Source organism: Mauremys mutica, chromosome 12 (assembly GCF_020497125.1).
Source record: "Mauremys mutica isolate MM-2020 ecotype Southern chromosome 12, ASM2049712v1, whole genome shotgun sequence".
Taxonomy (NCBI): Eukaryota; Metazoa; Chordata; order Testudines; family Geoemydidae; genus Mauremys; species Mauremys mutica.
The window spans coordinates 8376865-8398415 of NC_059083.1; the positions used below are offsets into that span (position 1 = coordinate 8376865).

Consider the following 21551-nt stretch of genomic DNA (forward strand, 5'->3'; position numbering starts at 1 on the left):
AACATTACAATTGGCATTTGGCAGATTACGTATTTGCACTTTTTAACCCCTGTCAAGCATTTGGAGGATATAGTGGTTTGTGCAACCGAAGCGACAAAATATTAAGACTATTTTGTGTCTGACCACCACAGAGGCGGGTCGAGTTATTTTCCGTATAGGTTTGGTACATGTTCAGGTCAAAGCCACACATATTTGGGTAGCAGCTAAGCAGATATGGGGGCTGAGTTTGTTGCAATGGAACAGAAATTCAACTTCCGCTGCGCGTATATATAGACATATATCTGTAAACAACCAGACACTCAACATTGATTGTGTGCATTTTGGTAGCATCTATAGAACACAACTGAAATCAGGCCTCCATTGTGCTGCACACGGTAGTAGGAAGAGGGCCTGAAATATAAACCTTTGAATCACAGGCCTGGTATGAGGCCTGAGGCCTGGGCTAAAGTAGTGGGCCAAGCTTTGCTGATATAAAGCAAAGTCAGGTTGTGAGCAAGAGGTAGGCCCTGCTCACAGAATCTGGCAAGAACAGGGCTGATAGTGCAGAAACACACGTTTCTAAGAGGTACTAGGCACAACACAATCATGAAAGAACATTCCAGAAGGGTGGTACCAGACCACCTTGATAGCAAAATGGAGTCTCAAAGAGAGTGTCTTTGTCCAGCCGAAGGGATAGTGAAAAGTCTGGCCACTAATTGAGCTGCATCCATTGTCACGGGCATACACTCATTGAGTGTACTTGTAGCAAGTATAAGGCACCTATACAGTGCTTCATCGACAATCAACCAGGCTGGGTGCCTTCATACCTTAACGGATCTTGTGGTCATTGGGTGGTTCGCTCAAGGTCTGCTGTGCCAGGTCTCTGCGCAGAGCTGGGATGGCACACAGAGAGAACACACACACACAGCCTAATATCTGATGACACACACTGTACATAGTAAGAGACACCCTGTGCCCCAAAGAGCTTCCAATCTAAATGGGAAGAAGAAATGAAGGACTGAGGCCCAGAGATTTAAGTGACTTGCTCAAGGTCACTTAGTGAGTCTGTGTCACAGAACTGGGATTTGAACCCCTAGCTCACAAGCTTGTTCCTTATCCACAAGAGCATCCTTGCTCACTAAGGTTTTCAGAGCTTATGCAAGGTAGCCTACATACGCTCCAACTCTAAACCTGCGGGCCGGTCCCTGTGCATTGGGAACTCTATGGAACTTGTGCACAGATCCCTGACTCTCAAGTTAACCCCCCGCCCCCAACCCCCACAGGAAAGAAGAAATCAGCCGTGATGTGCCATCTACCCAGTGCCGTCTCTTTTCACAGGGAGCATCGGCACAAGAGCTTGACGATCCCAAAGCTGTTGGAAAGGGAGAGGGGACAGGTCTGGATTGGGCTGCTTCCAGTGGGTCTGGGAAATACCCGTTGTAATTTCATTTCCACGCTCTTTCTCAATTTTTATGCAGCAAAAAATGTTGGGCCCCCTCTAGCTCGCAGAGCTGCTGTTTACAGGAAAGCATGGGGGCGTCTGGAAGCCAATCAATTCAGTGCCTCCCAGCTCTGCAAGTGCAAATGCCTTGATTAAAACTACACGATCGGTTCAGTCCTTAGCCTGAAATGGCGAAGGAAATCCACAGAGCGGTGATAGGAAAGAAATTCAGCAGCTTCTGATAGATAACACTTCCTGGCTTTGGATGTGTTGTTCATTTTGTTTTATGCATAATAGGTGGTTCTCCTTATTCACAGCTCTGCTTACTGGCGTGCTCTCATCTCAGGCTGGATGTGCCATGGCTGCTGATGTCGTCTATGCTGATTTAAACATCCCGGGAGCCCGCTTACCTCATCCATCTCAACCCCACAGTGAGTGCGTTCTTCCTTCCTACTTTTGTGCTAAGATGGGGATTTTCAGCTACATCTCCCGGTTTCTAACTGGAGATGAGTGTGCAGAGACAGGGGTCCGGAATAGAGGCACTAGTCTGTGTAACACAGAGTCAGAGAAATGTAGGAGTAGAAGGGACCTTGCTGGGTCTGTGGTCCATCCCCCCATGCTGGACAGGACCAAATCTGGGCCTTGGGTCTAGCCGAGTAAATGACTATTTATTAGTTGATATGTATAGTACAGTATATTTTAAACTTTGTACTGTGTCAATGTAAATGTCTCCCAGGCTGCTTCAGAGCTAATTGTAGCCCTAGCACAGAAAGACAAGCAGCGTATTGTTTTGTCAGAGAATCCTTAATGCTTAGTTTAGTTTCTTATTTACAGACTTGGGGTGGAAAGAAGTTAACGCTGTAGGTGACAATGTTTCCTGCCGAGTGTCTCTAGAATAACGGGGTAGGTGGAGGCTGGCACGGATTCACAGGGTCTACTCTGTGCCCCTTCGGCGTCTCAGACCCCCAGGGCTCACACGGTGCCTCAGCGGTCCATGGACCCCAAGACTGGGTCTTCTGGCACCAGTGATCCATCCCTGCCACAAATCCAGCCAAGCCAGACCCCTGTGGGTGGCTTGTTCTGTACCCCTCCAGGGTGCAATGTGCTCAGGGAGTATTTGCAGCGACGCAGGCAACCTTTTCAGAACAAGGTAGCAGTTATTAGTCACCTGGCTACAGACTCTGAACATCCTTGGGTTGGCAAAGAAGCAAAAGTTACACCATCGTCCATCCTGGCCAAGGCAGTGCTATGAACCAGCCAAGCTGCAATGGATTTCATCTCTGGCCCTCTCTCTATCTCTTTGTCCTCCCCAGGGGAGAGCTTCTCACTCCCTGCATAGGGAAGCCCCTATTCCAGCCACCCAGCACCATTTTCCCTTTTGTTCTCCAGCTCTGTTCACATGTCTCACCTAATGAAGTTTCCTGCTCTTAGGCATTGATGGTTCAGTCCTTCGGACTTCTTTCCGAACCTTCTGTTGATGTGGGTCGGTTTCAGCCAGTGCATTAAGGACCCAATTCATTCCAGCCAGGCAGCGAGGTGACACACACACACGTCTCCTGCTCTTTTCCAGGAGCAGTGTTAATTCCCCTCCTGCCCGACACGTAGGTGGCAATGCAAAGTTCAGAGGAAAACTGAGGCACGCATAGGAATCGTGAAAATATTACAAATTTTCCCCACTTTGTCACAGAAAGGATGAAAAAAAGCTTCCGCGGTTGAGTTTGGGGAAGAATGAGCGAGAATGAGCATTGAGATTCGGGATGCTCAGAGAGTGAATTTAAATGTATTATTTCAGAAAGCAGGGCAAAGACTCTGCTCTCATTTAAACCAGTGTAAACCCAGACTAACTAGTTCTGGAGTCACTGTGGATTGACACCATGGTCACTGAGATCAGGATCCAACCCCGACTCCATTGATTGCAGTGAGTTCACTCCGGATTTACACCAGGGTCGGTGAGATCAGAATTTAGCCCTGAATCCTTCAGGTAAGACACTTACGTTTGCAACAGAGACATTTCACTGTGCTAACAGAGAATGACATGGGCTAATGGAGATGGACCATCTTTCCTTTAGAAGAAGTGGCTGAGAGTACAGCCCGGTGGTTCTCAACTATTTTCCTTTTTGAAAACTGATGTATTCGGTCCCCACCCAGTCCCAGTTCAGCGTTTCCACACTTGGTTACATGAACCATTAATCACAGAATCGTAGAATCATAGGATTGGAAAGGACCTTGAGCGGTCCATCTAGTCCAGTCCCCTGCACTCATGGCAGGACCAGCACCTTTTATAACATCCCTGACAGGTGTTTGTCTAACCTGCTCTTAAAAATCTCCAGTGACAGAGATTCCACAACCTCCCCAGGCAATTTGTTCCAGTGCTTAACCACCCTGACAGTTAGGAAGTTTTTCCTAATGTCCAACCTAAACCATCCTTGCTGCAGTTTAAGCCCATGGCTGCTCCTCCTATCCTCAGAGGTAAAGGAGAACAATTGTTCTCCCTCCTTCTTGTAACAACATTTTAGGTACTTGAAAACGGTTATGATGTCCCCTCCATGTTCTCCCTCAGCAGTTGATTTCTTCTCCCGGGGCAAGGACATTACATTTATTCACGCTGACATTTTCTCCAGCTGCCGGCAGCCCTCAGAGCTCGGATCTCGTTTAATTAGTTATGTCCCCATTCAATTTTGGTGTCGTCTGCTGATTTGATGTACAGTGTTAATCAGCTGTAATAAGGGCACAGGCAGAGCTGTTTAGTTTTGGTGTTCGTTGCCATAATCTTGTTCTCTGGACTGTTACATGTAAGACGTGAGGCTGGGGTGTGAAGGGATTTGAGAAGGAGGATCTTAAAAAGCAGGAGACACCCGCTGTTGTCTCTGTCATGAAGACTCTATTTTTGCTCTTTGTGGTTTTCTTTGGTCTCGGATAAAAACCTTACCCCTCTGGCTGAGTGGTAGCCATATGCACAGCTTGCCAGGCCAGCTTTCCTCTGCCTGGGCCCAAAGAAACAGCTATCGTGCCTCTGTCCCTCTCCAGGGAGTCACACAGACCAACACCTCGATTCAGCTGCTTCTCACTAGGGTGGCCAACCCTCCAGGATTGTCCTGCAGTCTCCAGGAATTGCAGATTAAATCTTAGGTCATGTGATGAAACCTCCAGGAATATGTCCAAAATTGGCAACTCTTGGGGTGCCAGAATAGGGGGGTGGCTAGAGGGGCAGAAGGGCAAGCAACAGGGGAGGGAGCAGAGAGGAGTGACCAGGGGACGGGGTCTTGGGAGGAAGGGGCAGTGCAGGAGCGGGGCCTCAGGGGAAGACCCAACACGCTGCTGGCTGGTCACAGGCTCACACCAAGATTCAAGGACAGACAAGTTCTTCCACAATACGCTGCAGAACAATTGCTATTGTTTTACTACTTCGGGATAATATTAGGGGGTGCATAATTCTGTCTAGACAGTTTCAGGGAGGCTCTTAAAATGGACATTCGCCTGATGGACAGCTGTATCGTAGCCCCCAGAATCATGATTTATTTATTGTTCGATGAGCAAGGGTAGGGTGGTCTGGTGGCTAAGATGCTGGGCTGTGATTCTAAAGATCTGAGCTTGCTCTGCCGTGGGTAGACTTCCTGTGGGATCATGGGCAAGCCGCTCCAATCTCCCTGGACCTGAGTTCCCAGCTGTAAAATCAAGGTGTCAGGACTTTTCTACTACATAGGAGTGCTGTGAGCAGTTGTGGGGAGCGTATCTGCTGGCGCCATCCTCTTGCAGGGGTTTCTGGACAAGCTTTAAAAGAGAATAACGAGGAGTCCGGTGGCACCTTAAAGACTAACCAGTTTATTTGGGCATAAACTTTCGTGGGTAAAAACCCACTTCTTCAGATGCAGTCTCCATGCATCTGAAGAAGTGGGTTTTTCACCCTCGAAAGCTTATGCCTAAATAAATCTGTTAGTCTTTAAGGTGCCACCAGACTCCTTGTTGTTTTTGTAGATACAGACTAACACGGCTACCCCCTGATACTTGTTTAAAAGAGTCTGTAAATCATCAAGTAATTGCAATATTTCCTTTTTTATTATAATTTCCCCAAATACGGAATTGGCCAGATTTCCATCAGTGTCTGCACTGGCATCAACTTGTCTTGAAGATCGGAGCGGCTGGGTACGTTGTCCTGCTGATGACAGTCATAGTGCTGAGTGTTTGGGGTAAGTCGCTCCACACCAGTTATTCGCTTGCAAGCATATCACAGGCAGTCAGATCACAACAACACCTATTGTTAAGGCATTTTTATTACAAGGGACGTTTTTTGGTTCCTATAATTTCCCACAGTTTTCACATTTTGAGCTAAATTTTCCCCACTCATTCTTCGCAATATTTGTTTTTAAAAGTTTGAGCAAAAGGAGCTCAGCTGTTCTTGGATACAACAAAAGTTGGGAGGGGGAAATAGGCTTATTTTTTTTTTATTTTTAATTTTTTTTAACAGCTCTGACAGCTTGACAGGGAGTTTGCCATAGAAATGAGTTGGGGAACCAGAGAACCAGCTCCCCTAGGAATTGGGCAGCCCAGAAGTCAGGCATTATATTTTATTGCAATTTATGTTTTATTTTTAAAATTGGTTAAGAGAGCTACTCTTCTAAGCAGCAGTTGTTTTTGATGTCTTAGAAAAAAGATTTCTGGCTAACACATGGCATTGAAACGAACTTGCTGTCGTTAGTACTCAGGGCTTCTCTGATTTTCTTGCTCAATGTGTCAAACGGTTTCATAACATCAAACAGGGGACACATCCAACAAGGAAATAAGATAAGCGCCCGGGCTGTTTAAGACAGCCGGTAGCTGCTGCTTTTAATAATTAAAAAAAAATGAAATGAAAAGAAATTGAAAAATAGAACCAAATATAAAAACTCAATAAAAATTTTTATGATAAACAATAAAAATTAAAATTTGATTTCAAAATTTTGAAATATTTCAGCATTTCATTTTGAAATTTTCCAATGCAATTGTTTTGATTTTTTTCCCCTAAATGATATCTTTTTTTTAAATTTCCACTCCACAGAAAATTGCAGAATTTCTACATTTTCTTCCAAACAATTTTGGAATGAAAATGTCGTCATAACACAGTGGCACAGAAATGTGAATGTTGACCCACTCTACTCATCAGTTTGGGGGAGACATTTAAAAGTTCTAGGCCTTGAACACATGGGTCACCAACGTTCCTTTCTGTGGTTCCTTAACGTTTTGATTTGGGGATGGTCTAAGGATTTGTTGATGCTGTTTTTTAATGGTTCAGTGTGCATGAGCCGTGATTTTTGTTATACTAGGAGGATGGTTTTTAATAGCAGATCTGCGCCCGTAGCACTTTGCTTGCAGATAGAATTTAAATGGAATTTCTCCGATGCCGACATGGAGGGTTTCCCCAGTTTAACTAAAGGTGTGAATTTAAACAAATTTAGTTAAAACAACACAACCTCAGTTGTTGACCCTCTTATTTTGGCTTAACTTGATTGGGAGCAGATTTAAGGAAAACTGAAATAAGGGCATTGCTAGGAGTGCTAGTGATGATCATGTAGCATTCAGGCCAGTATATTTGCCTGAGGTGGGCGTCGAGGCAGTCTTCAAGTATACGCTTGTATATTACACTCCCACTCTATCCAGCAACATGTTAGCTCTATCGCGTATCTCTTGTCACCCCGTCTGCGTGTGGGCAGATGTAACACACGGTGTCTTTGTTCTTTGTTCACACACCTTAGTAAGAATATAAAAATATCAAAAGGCAAACGGGCAAACAACTCAAGACCCCACATTCTATCTCAGGCAAATATACAGGCCTGAATACTACATTATCATCACTGATTGGCCACCTCAGAACCTCCAACCCATCCAACACCCCCCCCCCCGCTCCTTGTCCCCTGACCACCCCCTCCCGGGACTCCCCCCAACTGCCCTTTGGGACCCCACCCCCGATCCAACCCCCCTCATGCTCCCTGTCCCCTGACCACGCCGACCCCTATCCACAGCCCTGCCTCCTGACAGGCCCCCTCAGGACTCCCACGCCTATTCAACCCCCCCATTCCCTGTCACCTGACTGCCCCCTCTCGGGACCCCCCACCCCTAACAGCCTCCTGGGACCCCACCCCCATCCAATCCCCCCTGCTCCCTGTCCCCTGACAGCCCCGACCCCTATCCACAGCCCTGCCTCCTGACAGGCCCCCTCAGGACTCCCACGCCTATTCAACCCCCCCATTCCCTGTCACCTGACTGCCCCCTCTCGGGACCCCCCACCCCTAACAGCCTCCTGGGACCCCACCCCCATCCAATCCCCCCTGCTCCCTGTCCCCTGACAGCCCCGACCCCTATCCACACCCCCACCCCCTGACAGTCCCCCCCCCGGAACTTCTACACCTATCCAACCCCCCACCCCGGTTCCCCGTCCCCTGACTGCCCCTCAAACCCCCGGCCCCTTATCCAACCCCCCCCCCCGCCCCCTGTCCCCTCACCATGCCACTCAGAGCGGCAGGAGCTCACAGCCCTGCCACCTGGCTGAAGCCAGCCACGTCACCACGCTGCCCGGCAGGAGCAGCAGGCCAGAGCGCTGGTGGCACAGCGAGGTGAGGCTGCGGGGGATAGGGGCTGGGGGCTAGCTCCCCAGCTGGGAGCTCAAGGGCCGGGCAGGATGGTCCCGCAGGCCGTAGTTTGCCCACCTCTGGCCTAGAGCACCTCCCACATAAATACCCAATCACCCAGCTCCCCGGCTCAGTGAAAGTGGGAGATAGAAGCAGGTGCTGAAGAGGTGGTGCCTGAAATCAGGGGTGTTCCAGTGAACCCAGGAAACTGACTGGCTCCGGTGCAGAGTGCAAGAGGCAGCAGTGCAATATGCAGCCCCTTGCTTCTCACACGCTGCCCATCATCCAACCCTTCTGTGAATCAAAGGCCACCCCACATCCCTGCTGCAGCCACCATCCAATCTGTGCACTGAATAAGCCAGGGTTCTGGGTGGACAGCCTGCGTATCATACTAACGCAGAGGCACCAGGGGAGCAGAGGTGAAGTTGCACAAGCAAGCTTCAGCCGAGACATTTGCCTAACTTGAGAACGCTGCCTTCTGCGACCTCCATGGTCTTTGAACATAGCAAAAGCCAGGGAATTGTAGGAATTTTCCTGCTCGTTTTCACGCCCGTTACACTTGCCAAGAAACAACTTGATCATTCTCAAGAGCAGGACAAAATGAAACAGACGGGATCCCAGTGCATGAATTCACCTGAGCTGCTCAGGAAGGCCTTACCTTTGTTACACAGACAGGAAAAGTGAGAAGGCGGTGAACAGTTGTAGCAAAGGAGATGCCCAGTCCATCTGTTTATAGACTCTAGTACTGGAAGGGACCTCGAGAGGCCATCGAGTCCAGTCCCCTGCCCTCATGGCAGGACCAAATACTGTCTAGACCATCCCGGATAGACATTTGTCTAACCTACTCTGAAATATCTCCAGAGATGGAGATTCCACAACCTCCCTAGACAATTTATTTCAGTGTTTAACCACCCTGACAGTTAGGAACCTTTTCCTAATGTCCAACCTAAACCTCCCTTGCTGCAGTTTAAGCCCATTGTTTCTTGTTCTATCCTTAGAGGCTAAGATGAACAACTTTTCTCCCTCTCTTTCAGTCCCCCCGTCTCTTTCCCTAGCATGGTCACTAGCCGCTACTGAATGAGGTGTAACATACAGACCTGCATTCGTAATGGTTTAAAGCACGGCCCACAATGTTCATTCACGTGGATGTTGCACTAAAGTTTTTCAGGGCTCCTCGGGGAGTGGACAGGCCCCTGAAGGTGAGGCGGTCCCCGAGAGACCCAGAAATGAAAGCAAATGCGTCGCCAGCCTGGAGAAATTGTCTTACCTGAAACAGCACCTGTGTGACCCACCCCAAAGCAGCTCAACAGGTAACATCACAGGCGCTGACTTTCATTTTTCTGGGCAGGTGCAGCTTCAGTGGGTTGTTATTTAACCTCTTTTTGTCCACTCTGTTTGTAGGATCTGCTTTTAGCCATTCGCTCCCAGCCCCGAAGCCCCTGTGCTGGTGTTAGAGCTTGCTGGGAAATGGGAATTTTCGTTCTGTGGGAAATTCCAACCATTTGGAATTTTTTTTCCCCATCAGTCTCAGAACCAAGAGCTGAATCCTTGACATTTCCTGGGAAACGAAAATTCCAAACAATTTCGATCCAGGACCATTGCAATATTCCGGTTTGATAATGTCAACGCTCCCTCCCCCGAGGCCCCACCCTCGCTCTCTCTCTTCCTGTCTCCACTCCACCCTCTCCCCGTTGCCCCCGCCCACTCACCATTCTCCACCCCCTCCAAGCCCCTCCCTAACCTGCCAAACAGCTGATCAGCAGCTACAGTAGGTGCTACAGTTATATAGATAACTCATTAATGACGGCTCTTTCCAATTCCCCCTCCAGAGGGCTCCAGGTGCGTACTTTGCCCCAGGGACTGGCTGCCGTACAAGGGGAAATGTTACTGGGTGTCTAAAGAAACTACAACGTGGAACAGCAGCCGTGACGACTGCTTAACGAAGAGCTCTCGTTTATTGGTGACCAAGGACCAGGAGGAGATGGTAAAGTTAATTTTCTTGCAGGATTTTGGAGCACTGCTCCGTAATAAACCACTGTGGGAAAATGTACTTCCAGCCCCACTGATAAGCCAGCAGATATTTTGTTTGAAGGTCGGCAGCTCGGAGTGCTAAGATCCCAGGGACAGTATGTAGGGTTGCCAACTTGGTAATATTTAAAAACCCGACACTCCAGCAGGAATGCCGGAACCTCCCCTGCCCTGCTTCTCCCCCCAAATCCCCACCCCCATCCATTCCTCTTCCCCTCTCCCCCCATCACTCACTGCTTTCCCCCGCCCCCCAGGCCCCCGGCCTGGGTCAGGAGGAACGTGTCTGCAGAGCTGGGGCTGGGAGCTGCAGCTGCCCAATGAAGATAAGAGGTGGCCCCAGCTGAGTAGGGGATGGCACAAGTGATGACCCAGGGCCTCCCCACTCCCCCTGCCTGCAATGACCCGGACTTTGGGTGTCCGGTCAGTAGATCTGACCGGACACTGTCAGGTCCCCTTTCCGATTGGACTTTCTGATCGAAAACCAGGCACCTGGCCACCCTAACAGTATGTTGTGGTGGTTTTTTTTTTTTATCACCCTTGTGATTTTCCCCACTGCGGCATTTGTGTGTGGTGCTGTCAACACTGGAGCAGACTTCAGAGAATTAGAGCACCATTTATTCACCCAAATGCCTGTCTCGTACACTTTACAGGATTACATACAGACGATCACATCCGAGAAAAATTCTGTTTGGATCGGATTAAATTTTAAATCTCCCGAGAGGACATGGATTTGGGTAGACGGCTCCCCCTTCAATGAAAACCTGTGAGTTTCGTACTGTTTGTGTTTGCAAACAATCTTATTGCTTCATTTGCAGATTCAGAAGCCACAAAATGTCGCACTTCACCTCCTTTGAAATTATTGCAGTATGGGAAAACTCAAGCCCATGAATCCGATCCCCCAAATTGTGAGATTTGTTTAAAAATCATGAGATTTTTTAAAAAAATAATGCATTTAGGATTCTTTGCCTTCTTGTTTTCAGGGTCATGTTTTCAAACAACAGGAGAGGCAGAAACTTTGTTTTTAAAAAAACAAGCTGAGATTCTCCCATAATCACCTGACTCCGAGAGCAGGGACTTAAAGAAAAGCACAAAATAGCATGAGACTCGCAGTACAACTGCAAGAGCTCCCAGCACTGCAGAAGTGAAGGTCACAACAGGCGTCACTGGAAAAAATTGGGTTTTCGTGTGTATTTCCGGTGTCATGATAATCAGAGAGCCAAATTCAACATAACATACTTGCAGATTCTAGGAACATAACTCAAACCCCAGCTCATCCTTCCCAGGTGATCAAACATGGGAGTTTGTGTGCAGCTAACAAGGCCTGGTATACACCTAAATGTCGTACCAATATAACTATATCAGTTGGGGGGATGAATTGTTAGTGATATAACTACATCATTATGAGCTGTACTGGGGACACAGTTACACTGATCTAAAGGTACCTTAAACCAGGACAGCATATCCCCATACAGGAATAGCTATACCAGTATACACACTTTTATTCCTGTGGGTACGTCTACACTTAAAACGCTACAGCGGCACGGCTGCTTCACTTCAGTGTAGCCACTACCCTATGCCAACAGGAGGGGTTCTCCTGTCAGTGTAGTTAATCCATCTCCCCGAGAGGTGGCGGGCAGGTCGACAGGAGAATTGTTCTCTCAACCTAGTGCTGGCTACATCGGGAGTTAGGTCGGGATAGCTGCGTCTCACAGAGTATGGATTGTTCACACCCCTGCGAGATGTAGCTGTGCCGATATAAGTCCCTAGTGTAGCCCAGCCCTGTATAATTGCATCCGCTGTGGTGGGAGATTTGCTGCTCTAATTATACGAATGCAGCAAAAGTGGCCAAACGTCGTATGGTTAAACCACTGCCAGGCTAAAGCAGACGGGGGTTGGTGTGTAGCTACAATCGATGCAACAGGATCAAGCCATAAGGCTGCTCAGTCCCTGCTCTACTGGCATTAGCCAGCTGTCTGGGCAAAAGACGAAACGTTCGTATTCCCCATTCAGGGTGGTACCCACGTGGGTCTGTTCAATGCCTGAAGCCCTGCTGGGCAGGCAGGAACGCAGCTTTCTTGACCACTTGCCTGCATTTTTTCTATAGCCATTTCCTTGTTTTTATCCCCCTCATTATAAGGCAGCGACTGGGTGTTCCTGCTCCTAGAGAAATCCTCACGTGGGACCTGATCAGCCCCCGCCCAGTTACATCTTCCTGGCCAACTCGCTGCTCCCGCTGCCTATGCCCCTAGCCAGTGCTGGTGAGCACCTAATGGAAGCCCATAATGCCGGTGCGACCCCGTAAGGTGCCGGGGCCACTGAACTTCCAGCAGTCTGGGCGGCTGCGTTTGCAACTGCAATATTGCAAGAGCGGCTTTGTTTCTCTCCATTTACTGTAACATTGCCCCTTCCTCCCCAGCGCTTCGTTAGTTCCTGAGCGATTTGATCTCCCACAGCTGTGGAACAAGGGAACCAGCTGGAAACTGGAGGGTGATGGAGATGGAGGAATTTTCACCCCAAACTTGGTGGACAAATAGAAACTGGCTCTGCAGAGGCCCTTGAGTTTCCCCTTTGTTTCCCCCCTCCACTTTCTCCAAATCCCCCATTTCCCTTTCAGGCTCCTCTTGTCCCCTGCCGCCCCAAGGCTCCCCTCCTACTTCCCTCAAATTTCCCCACTCTCCCGATCTCTTTGCCTCCTCCATCAGATTCCCCCTTCCCTGGCTCCCCCTACTCCCGCCTAGCCCCTTCCTCTCTGGGACCTTTTCCCCTGGAGTTTTGGGAGGAGACAAGGAAGGGGGGGTGGGATCACCTGTCTCTGCCTGAGGCCCAGAGCCAGTCAGAAATGGGGAAGCTTTGGACGCTAAGGGGAGGGGGACATCACCAAATATAAGTGCAGGGAAACCAGGAAGAATTTTGAAGTGGCATTCCCTGCTGCTTAAAACACCCGTCCCTCTCCCCCATCTCAGCTGAACACACAGTCACGCCGTCTCCACCCCTCAAGCACGCACCGCTGAATCAGAGACTAAGGCCCAGAATCCCAGAGATATCTTGGCTCCTAACTCCCATGGATTTCAGTATTTAGGTAGAAGGGATTAGGGCCCTAATTTCCATTGAAATCCATGAGAGTTTGGAGCCTAACTACCTTTGAGGATCAAGAGCTGAGTGACTTGCCCAAGGTCATGCAGGGAATCTGTGGCAGAGCCTAGAACAGAATGCTGATCTCCTGGGTCCCCACCCAGTGCGGCCTGGGAAAAAAGAAACCACAGTTTCCTGCCCCACGGGGCCGCTACAGACCCAACTCACTGCAAAGTCTATACACATTGGCAGTGACTGTCTCTTTGATTCTGCAGGTTCCTCGGAGCAGGGAGACCCGGTGAAAGAGACTGCGGGGTGTTAAAAAGAAACCAGATTGCGTCGGAAACCTGCAGCGCTGAATTAAAATGGATTTGCCAGAAAGACGCGCTCCTGATATAAGCAAGGCTGGTCCGGCTCTGTTGTTGGTGCAATTGACGGAGAAAAGGCCTTTCGTCTTGGTCTGTCCCGTGAAGATTATCACAAGGGCTACGTACCTTTCTTTGTTCCATGGTTTGAAACATCTGGGGTCGGATCCTCAGCTGACATAAATCGGCAGGGTCTCGATGAAGTCAGCAGACCTGGGGGCCAGTTTACATGAGATGGGGCTGATGCGCCATGGTTAATTCACTGCTCTGGCTGCGTGGTCTCATGTTGTGCTGTTAAGAGTCTTTTCCCCGGTTCTATCTCGCTCTGAGAGTCACGGTGGGGACTGGACACCAAGCAACTCCCTTGAAGGCTGTCACGGCTTCCAAAAACCACGGACAGCAGGAAGGAGCCCTGCCGCCAACCTGGGGCTGCCAGGTTTTTTAAGCACGGTCCTCACGAATTGCCTCCCTGCCGTTTATGGCACTCACTCTCTTCAGGTGTGTTTAACTCAGACCCCGATCCCGCGGCACTCTAAAAAAATGTATTGTCTGAAGATGTCAGTTCAATTCAATGGTCTGTCTAGCCGGGATCCTCTCTCTGACAGCAGCCACTGCCCCAGAAAAAGGAATCAATCTCCTAGAGCCGTGATTTTAAAACTGTGTCATAACTATAAAGGGAAGGGAACAGCCCTCCTGTGTGTACAATACTATAAAATCCCTCCTGGCCAGAGACACCAAAATCCTTTTACCTGTAAAGGGTTAAGAAGCTCAGGTAACCTGGCTGACACCTGACCCAAAGGACCAATATGGGGACAAGATACTTTCAAATTTTGGTTGGGGGAAGGCTGTTGTGTGTGCTCTTTGTTTTGGGGTTGTTCGCTCTTGGGACTAAGAGGGACAGGACATCAATCCACATGGGCGGCAGGTTATATATTTGTGTGGGGCCCGGGCCCCAGCAATATTCAGGGCCGGGGGCCCTGCTCCAGCAATAGTTGGAGCTGGGTCTCTCCCTCGGACCTGCCTGGATCGGGCCCCGGGCCCCGCAGGTCTCCCCCCGCCGCCGCGACCCTGCCTGGAGCAGATCTCAGCCCCCGCCTGCCCCCCCCGCGTGTTCCGCCCCCCCCTCCGCTATGTCGCGTCCCTGCCTGCTCCGTGCTGCTGGAGGGCTCCGAGCAGAACTGCTGTCTGCTGCCGCAGGGTCCTAGTGCCTGCCCAACACTAATGGCAAGGCAGGCTGCCCTTACCCTGAGCCTCTCCAACGCCCCAAACCCTCAGCCCCAGCCAGAGCCCTCATTCCCCCCGCACCCTAATCCTCAGCCCCAGCCCTGAGCACCCCCACATCATGAACCCCTCATCCCCCTGCACCCTAATCCTCTGCCCCAGCCAGAGCCGTCATCCCCCTGCACCCTAATCCTCAGCCCCAGCCCTGAGCACCTCCACAGCATGAACCCCTCATCCCTCCGCACCCTAATCCTCTGCCCCAGCCCTGAGCGCCCCCACATCATGAACCCCTCATCCCCAGCCCCACAGCCCTCACCCCACACTCCAAACCTCTGCCCTAGCCCTGAGCCCCCGCATCATGAACCCCTCATCCACAGCCCTCACCCCACAGCCCAACCCTCTTCCCTAGCCCTGAGCCCCCCCGCATCATGAACCCCTCATCCACAGCCCTCACCCCACAGCCCAACCCTCTTCCCTAGCCCTGAGCCCCCCCGCATCATGAACCCCTCATCCACAGCCCTCACCCCACAGCCCAACCCTCTTCCCTAGCCCTGAGCCCCCTCCTGCATCATGTACCCCTCATCCTCAGCCCCACAGTCCTCACCCTGCACTCCCTCCTATCCCCAAACTCCCTCCCACTTCCCACACACCCCTTCCCAACCCCAAACTCCATCCCAAAGCCTGCACCCTTCACCTCCTCCTGCACACCCACCCCCTGCTCCAGCCCAGAGCCTGCACCCAGCACCCTTCCTGCACCCTAATCCCCAGCCCAGGATTCGCACCCAAGACCTCCCCCGCCGAGCCCCCTCCCAGAGTCTTAGGCAGGTGGGGGCGGAGTTGGGGGCGGGTTCTGGGCACCACCAAAATTTTTACAAACTTGCCACCCATGTCAATCCAGGCTCTCCAAATCTTTCTGAACCAGTCTCTCATATTTCAAACTTGTAAGTAACAGCCAGGCAAGGCGTGTTAGGTTTATCTTTGTTTTCTCAACTTGTAAATGTGCCTTTTTGCTAAGAGGATTTACCTCTGTTTGCTGTAACTTTGAACCTAAGGCCAGAGCGGATTCCCCTGGGCTCTATGAATCTGATTACCCTGTAAAGTGATTTTCCATCCTGATTTTACAGAGATGATTTTTACCTTTCTTTCTTTAATTAAAAGCTTTCTTTTTAAGAACCTGATTGATTTTTCCTTGTTTTAAGATCCAAGGGGGTTGGATCTGGACTCACCAGGAATTGGTGGGGAGAAAAGAAGGGGGGATGGTTAATATCTCCTTGTTTTAAGATCCAGGGTTTGGGATCTGTGTTCACCAGGAACTTGGTGGCGAAGTCTCTCAAGGCTACTGGGAGGGAGATAATCTGGGGGGACGGTAGACAGAGTTTCGCAAATAACTTAAAGGATTTGGGTGGTGGCAGCAAAACCAGATCTAAGCTGGTAATTAAGCTTAGAGGTTCTCATGCAGGTCCCTACATCCGTACCCTAAAGTTCAGCGTGGGAAGGAACCTTGGCACTGTGGGTTGCAATCCAGATCTGGGTTGCGGAATGTAAGGCACTGGGTCTCGGTGGCTCTGGTTAGCAGTGCCAACCGGGCCATTAAAAGTCCTGGCGGCGGTGCTGCCCAGCTAAGGCAGGCTAGTCCCTACCTGTTCCAACACCGCGCTGTGCCCCAGAAGTGGCCAGCAGCAGGTCTGGCTCCTAGGCGCGGGGCCACAGGCCTCCGTGTGCTGCCCCTACCCCAAGCACCGGCTCCACACTCCCATTGGCCAGTTCCCAGCCAATGGGAGCTGGGGGGAGGTGCCTGAAGGTGAGAGCTGCGTGGAGCCACTTGCACACCTCCACCTAGGAGCCGGACCTGCCGCTGGCTGATTTCAGGGCACAACATTGTCCGCAGTTCCAGGACAGGCAGGAAGCCTGCCTTAGCACCCCTGGTGCACCACTGACCGGGAGCCGCCTGAGGTAAGCCTGCGCCCCAACCCCACACTCCAGTCCCCTGCCCCAGCCCTGAACCCCCCACCCCCCAACCCAGAGCCCCTTCCGGCCCCAGCCCGCAGCCCTCACCCCCGCACTCCAACCCTGAGCCCCTCCCACACCCCAAACCCCTCATTCCCAGCTCAACAATTTTGTTCAACTGGGTCACCAGAAAAAAGTTTGAAAACCCTGTCCTTTAGGAACGGTTATTCCAAACGGCTCCATTCTGGGGGCACTGCTCTCCAGCCTGGCAGCTGGGGAGGCTGTTGTGAGCTCTAAAGCAGGAGGGTTTGGGGTCCTTGTAACATTTTTCTAAGCAGAAAAAGTTCCTTGTTGCAGCATCGCCTGCCTGATATGGTGTCGGCCTAGCTGCTGCCTCAGTTTCCCCTCTCTCCGGTGGGAATCTCCTGACCTTCCAGCCTCACTTGGTTGTTGCAGAGACCTGGCCCTCCAGCTAAGTTGTAAAAGAAAAGCCCCCCCACCCCCCTTCCAATGTCTCCGAGGCCATAAACAAACTCAACAGCGGCTGCTACCCCAGCCTCAGGCTGGGCACAGCTTCTCCTTTCTCAGGATCTGTCTTCTTGCTTCCAGTTCTTCTGCTTATTCACTGTTCTCCCCATAGACCCTTCTGGGGTTCTTAGAGTCTCTGACAAGCACCAACCCCCAGGGCTTCCTACCTGGCATCTCCCATCTTCTGCTCTGCAAGCTTCTGTCCTCTCTCCATCCCCAGAGGCCTGATTTAACCCCATGATCTGCCTGTCATGTGACTTTCCTTATTTTTTCCACCTGGGGAAGCAAGCTGAGTGTAACAGGTGGGGCTAGGACCTGCCTCCACTTAAAGGGCCACCCACCCATTTTCCATCTAAATGTCCAGTCTGTTTTTGAATCCCGCTGAGCTCATGGCCTCAATAACATCTTGTGGCCTTGAGTTCCATAGGATAATTCAGCCGTGTGTCAATAAAATATTTATTTTCATCTATTTTATATGGCTACCTTTCTATTTCATTGGTGTCATCTTGATTTGAGCTACTTATTACTTGGAATAAATACCTACTGGTCATCTATGCATTACAAATGAGAGTAAGACAGTTTGCATCTTTAACTAGAAGAGTTTTTTGGGAGCAACAACTGAGCGTCACTGCTTTTCCGTCCCTTCCAGACTATTCTCTTTCCGTTTCCCACATCGATCAGGTTTGGCACAGATCCAGTTCTTCTCCGTCTCACAGTTTGACGAGCTGACACCTATGTCATTCAGATACGCACAGTCTCCTCCTCCTCTTATTTCGAACCTGCAACCAGAAGCCGCGGAGCTAGAATCAGTGCGTAGCCAAGGCTTGTTGGTCATACCCACAGAGAAGCATAAACTTGTGTGGATATTGTTAAGCTGGGGAAGCCCCCTGGGTGGATGGAAGCTGTTATTCCGGTTAAAGAGCATTTTATTTTGCTTTCTCTTATACCAATTCCCAGCTGACTGATGCTAAACCAGAATAAGCAACGGAAACTGAAAGAAGAATGTCCACACTGCCTTTTGCACTGGTTTAACTAAACCAGTTTAAAGTCGCACCTTGAGTTTAACAGGGACTACTCTGCATGTAGACCAGCCCCGAGAGAGACAGTGGAATTCTCCGCACCAAAACAGAGTCCTAGAGGTAGTGTCTTATCTGTTCTTAAAAATCTCCCGTGACAGGGATTTCACAGCCTCCCTGGTAACCTATTCCAGGGCATAACTACCCTGACAGTTAGAAAGTTGGACAATCCCCTGTCAGGGACGGTCTAAGTGCACATGGTCCTTCCTCAGTGCAGGGGACTGGACTAGATGACTGCTTATGAGTCCCCTTCCGACCCTACATTTCTATGATTTTGATGATTCTATGAATGGAGTAACAAACTAAACCCACAAGGGGTGGAAATGCTGATTTTTCACCTGTTTTTAACCCATGTGCGTTTGTCAGGTTGATCTCCATTGTTGATCTCTCTGCACTCAGCACTTCCAACACCAGTGACTTAGCACTGAGAAAATTTAGACCCAGAAAGAGACTCACCGATTGTCAAATTTGGTGCCATTGGGCCACTTCCACGACTGGCTGGGCTCCCTTCTGAGGCCGATCCAATGGTAAACGCTGCCTTTGTACCGCAGAAGGAACGTCTTCAAAACAAACAAAGGGGGACCATTGTATTGCATGGACGAATGGCTTATGTTTGACACCCTGCCCATAACGTCTTCCAGCCTAGACAGTAGCTATCATGTGAAAAAAAACCAGGAGGAGGAGCGGGGGGGCATTTAAAAAAAGAACAACTTTTTAGGTCGCCTTCCTCCATTGTCACAAGGCAAAACAGGGCACAAGCCCCTGTGTCTTTGCTTTCGAGGGGACATGTAAGGGAAAGCGTGTTGCTCTGTGCAGTGGCTGGGCGCTGGAAGGCAAAGGGTGGCTTTATAGTACAGGGGAAATGCCTACAACACTCGAGAGCCAGGCAAAATCAGGCCGTCTCTTGAGCCAGCCACTTCTCCTGTCCATCCATCCATCCATCCGGAACCACTGGCTGTGCTGAGCTGGGCGGGGAATGAACTCCCAGGAGATGAGCAGGGCTGGAGCTGGGGTTCCCCACTGAATTCCTGCTCGGGGGCAGGCTGCCAATGAGCAATTTCAATCATGCACTGGCTGCAATGCTGCAGCTCCAGCCAGGGACCTGGGAAAGATCATTCACTCTGCCCTCCCGGCACGAGACACACAGGGGCGCCTCACGCTGCAGGGCCTGGGCACTGTCCCATTGGCTCACGGTCTGTGGTGCCAAGGCCCGTCCATTGCGCTCACAAAACACCCGGGCCCCTCACCATCTCCAGGCCACCGTCAATCCCCGCCAGGGAGGCGCCCTGTGAAGAGCAGTAACTCCGGCTGGCGGTCCAATTCCTTTCGTCCTCGGAGAAGAAGTAGCACTGTCTTCGGTAGCCGACCCAGCCATCCGGGCACGATGGGACGTCCTCACAATCCAAACACGGTTTAGCGGTTCTGACTGAAACACAGAATGTAACACAGGGTAAGAGGCTGCCCCCTCCTCATCTCTGTATCCAAGGGGAACACGTCGAAATAATCCCCTCAGACCAAGGCCTCAGAGAATCCCCTAAGCGGCTCTGGCAATTGCTTGGATGCAGTGGTGGGCCGGGACGTTTCCAGTAAGGCAATTCCACACTCGCATGCAGGACATGACCTCACCTTCCAAACGCTTAACAAATGAAGGGGTGGGGGGCTGCCGAAAACACTCCTCGCTTGGGACACCATTAGGTCTAGGTCCAGCCCTGGTCCAGCCCCCTTCCCATTTTTCAAGCAGCATTAAAAAAGAAGTACGAGGCAACTACAGGAGCTACGACCCGGGAAGCCGTTTGGCTAAGCGTTCCCTAGTGGCTGCAGCGCTCTGCTGGCTCCCCCAAACCTCGCGAGGACGTCAGCTCCAGGCCCTGGAAACGTGCGCTCGAGCCAGCTCCAGATCCAAACAGAAAACGCAGAGAGTGAATCCATAAGAGCTGCACACTCACCTGCCAGGGCGGCTGTGGTAGTGATTAAACCCAAGATCAGGACCGTGACTGTGACTGTTGCAATCATTTTAAGTGCTCTAGTTTTCCTGAATCCGTAACCTGAAAGAGACCAATATATTAACACTCCTGGACTGGGGCTGCTGCAGGAGAGAAGAATCTGAGTTATTTATTTACTGTGGCCTAGTGCAGAGACAGAGGACAGTTTGCACACCCCCTAGTCAGTCACTAGCTGCTTGGTAGATCAGAGTTTATAGCTATCTCTGATCTACCCTGCACTGAATATGGGATTACGAATTTCCTCCTGAGCTTTTCGACAGCACTTATCACCGTAGTAACTCGGCGAGATATTTAAACAAGTAACGATTACAGACCAGCATGGAACAAGCCAACCTGCTCCCTGCACAGCTGTGCTTTTGCCATCATGTCCCAGTGAAACAAACTGGGATATTCAGCCCTGAACCAGAGCGAGAGAGACAGGGCCACAGTCCCAAACGGGTGCAGCTGGCAAGCCCACCAAATGCCCCTGCACCCTGTTACACAGCCGTAAGCGCCCGGCTGCAGGGAAGGTTGTAGCAGAAGATGTGACGCAAGCGGTGGTGCTCATAGGAAGCCGGTGGGGTGATCAGATCCCTGCTGCATTCGCAGGCAGGCGTTTGGGCTGCTGCACCCGAAACTGAAAATACGGCTTCATCTGCGTAAGCCGCAGTGTCTCTCCCAGGCAGAGCGGCTCCACCTACCTGGGTCCTTTCCTCGCTCTTGGTCTCCATTGCTATTAAGGGACATGCCCAGCTGCTGTTCCTTGCAGGTATCCAGGCCATTGTACATCCTTTGACTTTCTGTGTCATTCTCTATTTAAAAAAATCACAATTCTGCTTGCACCTGCTATAGTCACAGTAACAATGACGATGATGCAACTGAATGATGAGAGGGGAAACATTCTCTGCGGTGTGTTTCCTTTGTGCGTTGGACAGCAGCTTGTGTTGCTATTATTTGTTATCTGCATTACATTAGTGCCCCTTTGTGTGCCACTCACAAATAACTAAAAGCTGTTCTCTGCCCCAAAGAGCTTACAATCTAAGGGCAGGTCTACACTTAAAATGCTGCGTCAGCGCAGTTGCGCTGCGGTAGCAGTTTAATGAAGACGCTCTAAGCCAATGGGCGAGAACTCTCCAGTCAGCCAATAGGATACTTACTCCACCTCCCCGAGAGGCAGTAGATATGTTGACAGGAGCAGTTCTCCCGTTGACATAGCACTGTCTACACTGGGGGTAGGTCGGTATAACTATGTCGCTCAGGGGGGTGGATTTTTCACACCCCCTGAGCGACGCAATTATACCAATATACGG

The 21551-nt window shown here is 50.5% G+C and overlaps 2 protein-coding genes across 2 annotated transcripts; one reads left to right on the forward strand and one right to left on the reverse strand.

The window, feature by feature from the left end:
• The first annotated feature begins 1643 nt into the window (after positions 1–1643).
• LOC123344963 (killer cell lectin-like receptor subfamily F member 1) lies at positions 1644–14136 on the forward strand. The gene is made up of 6 exons (XM_044981465.1): positions 1644–1851; positions 5509–5607; positions 9183–9332; positions 9852–10006; positions 10701–10813; positions 13398–14136. Exons 1-6 carry the CDS (start codon positions 1686–1688, stop codon positions 13519–13521), a joined length of 807 nt encoding a protein of 268 aa, XP_044837400.1. The 5' UTR covers positions 1644–1685; the 3' UTR covers positions 13522–14136.
• Positions 14137–17625: 3489 nt separating this feature from the next.
• LOC123344973 (C-type lectin domain family 2 member D-like) lies at positions 17626–21052 on the reverse strand. Its single transcript, XM_044981478.1, has 5 exons — positions 20943–21052; positions 20206–20304; positions 19507–19685; positions 18716–18819; positions 17626–17962 (listed from the first exon to the last, which is right to left on the reverse strand). Exons 1-5 carry the CDS (start codon positions 21028–21030, stop codon positions 17809–17811), a joined length of 624 nt encoding a protein of 207 aa, XP_044837413.1. The 5' UTR covers positions 21031–21052; the 3' UTR covers positions 17626–17808.
• Positions 21053–21551: the final 499 nt, after the last annotated feature.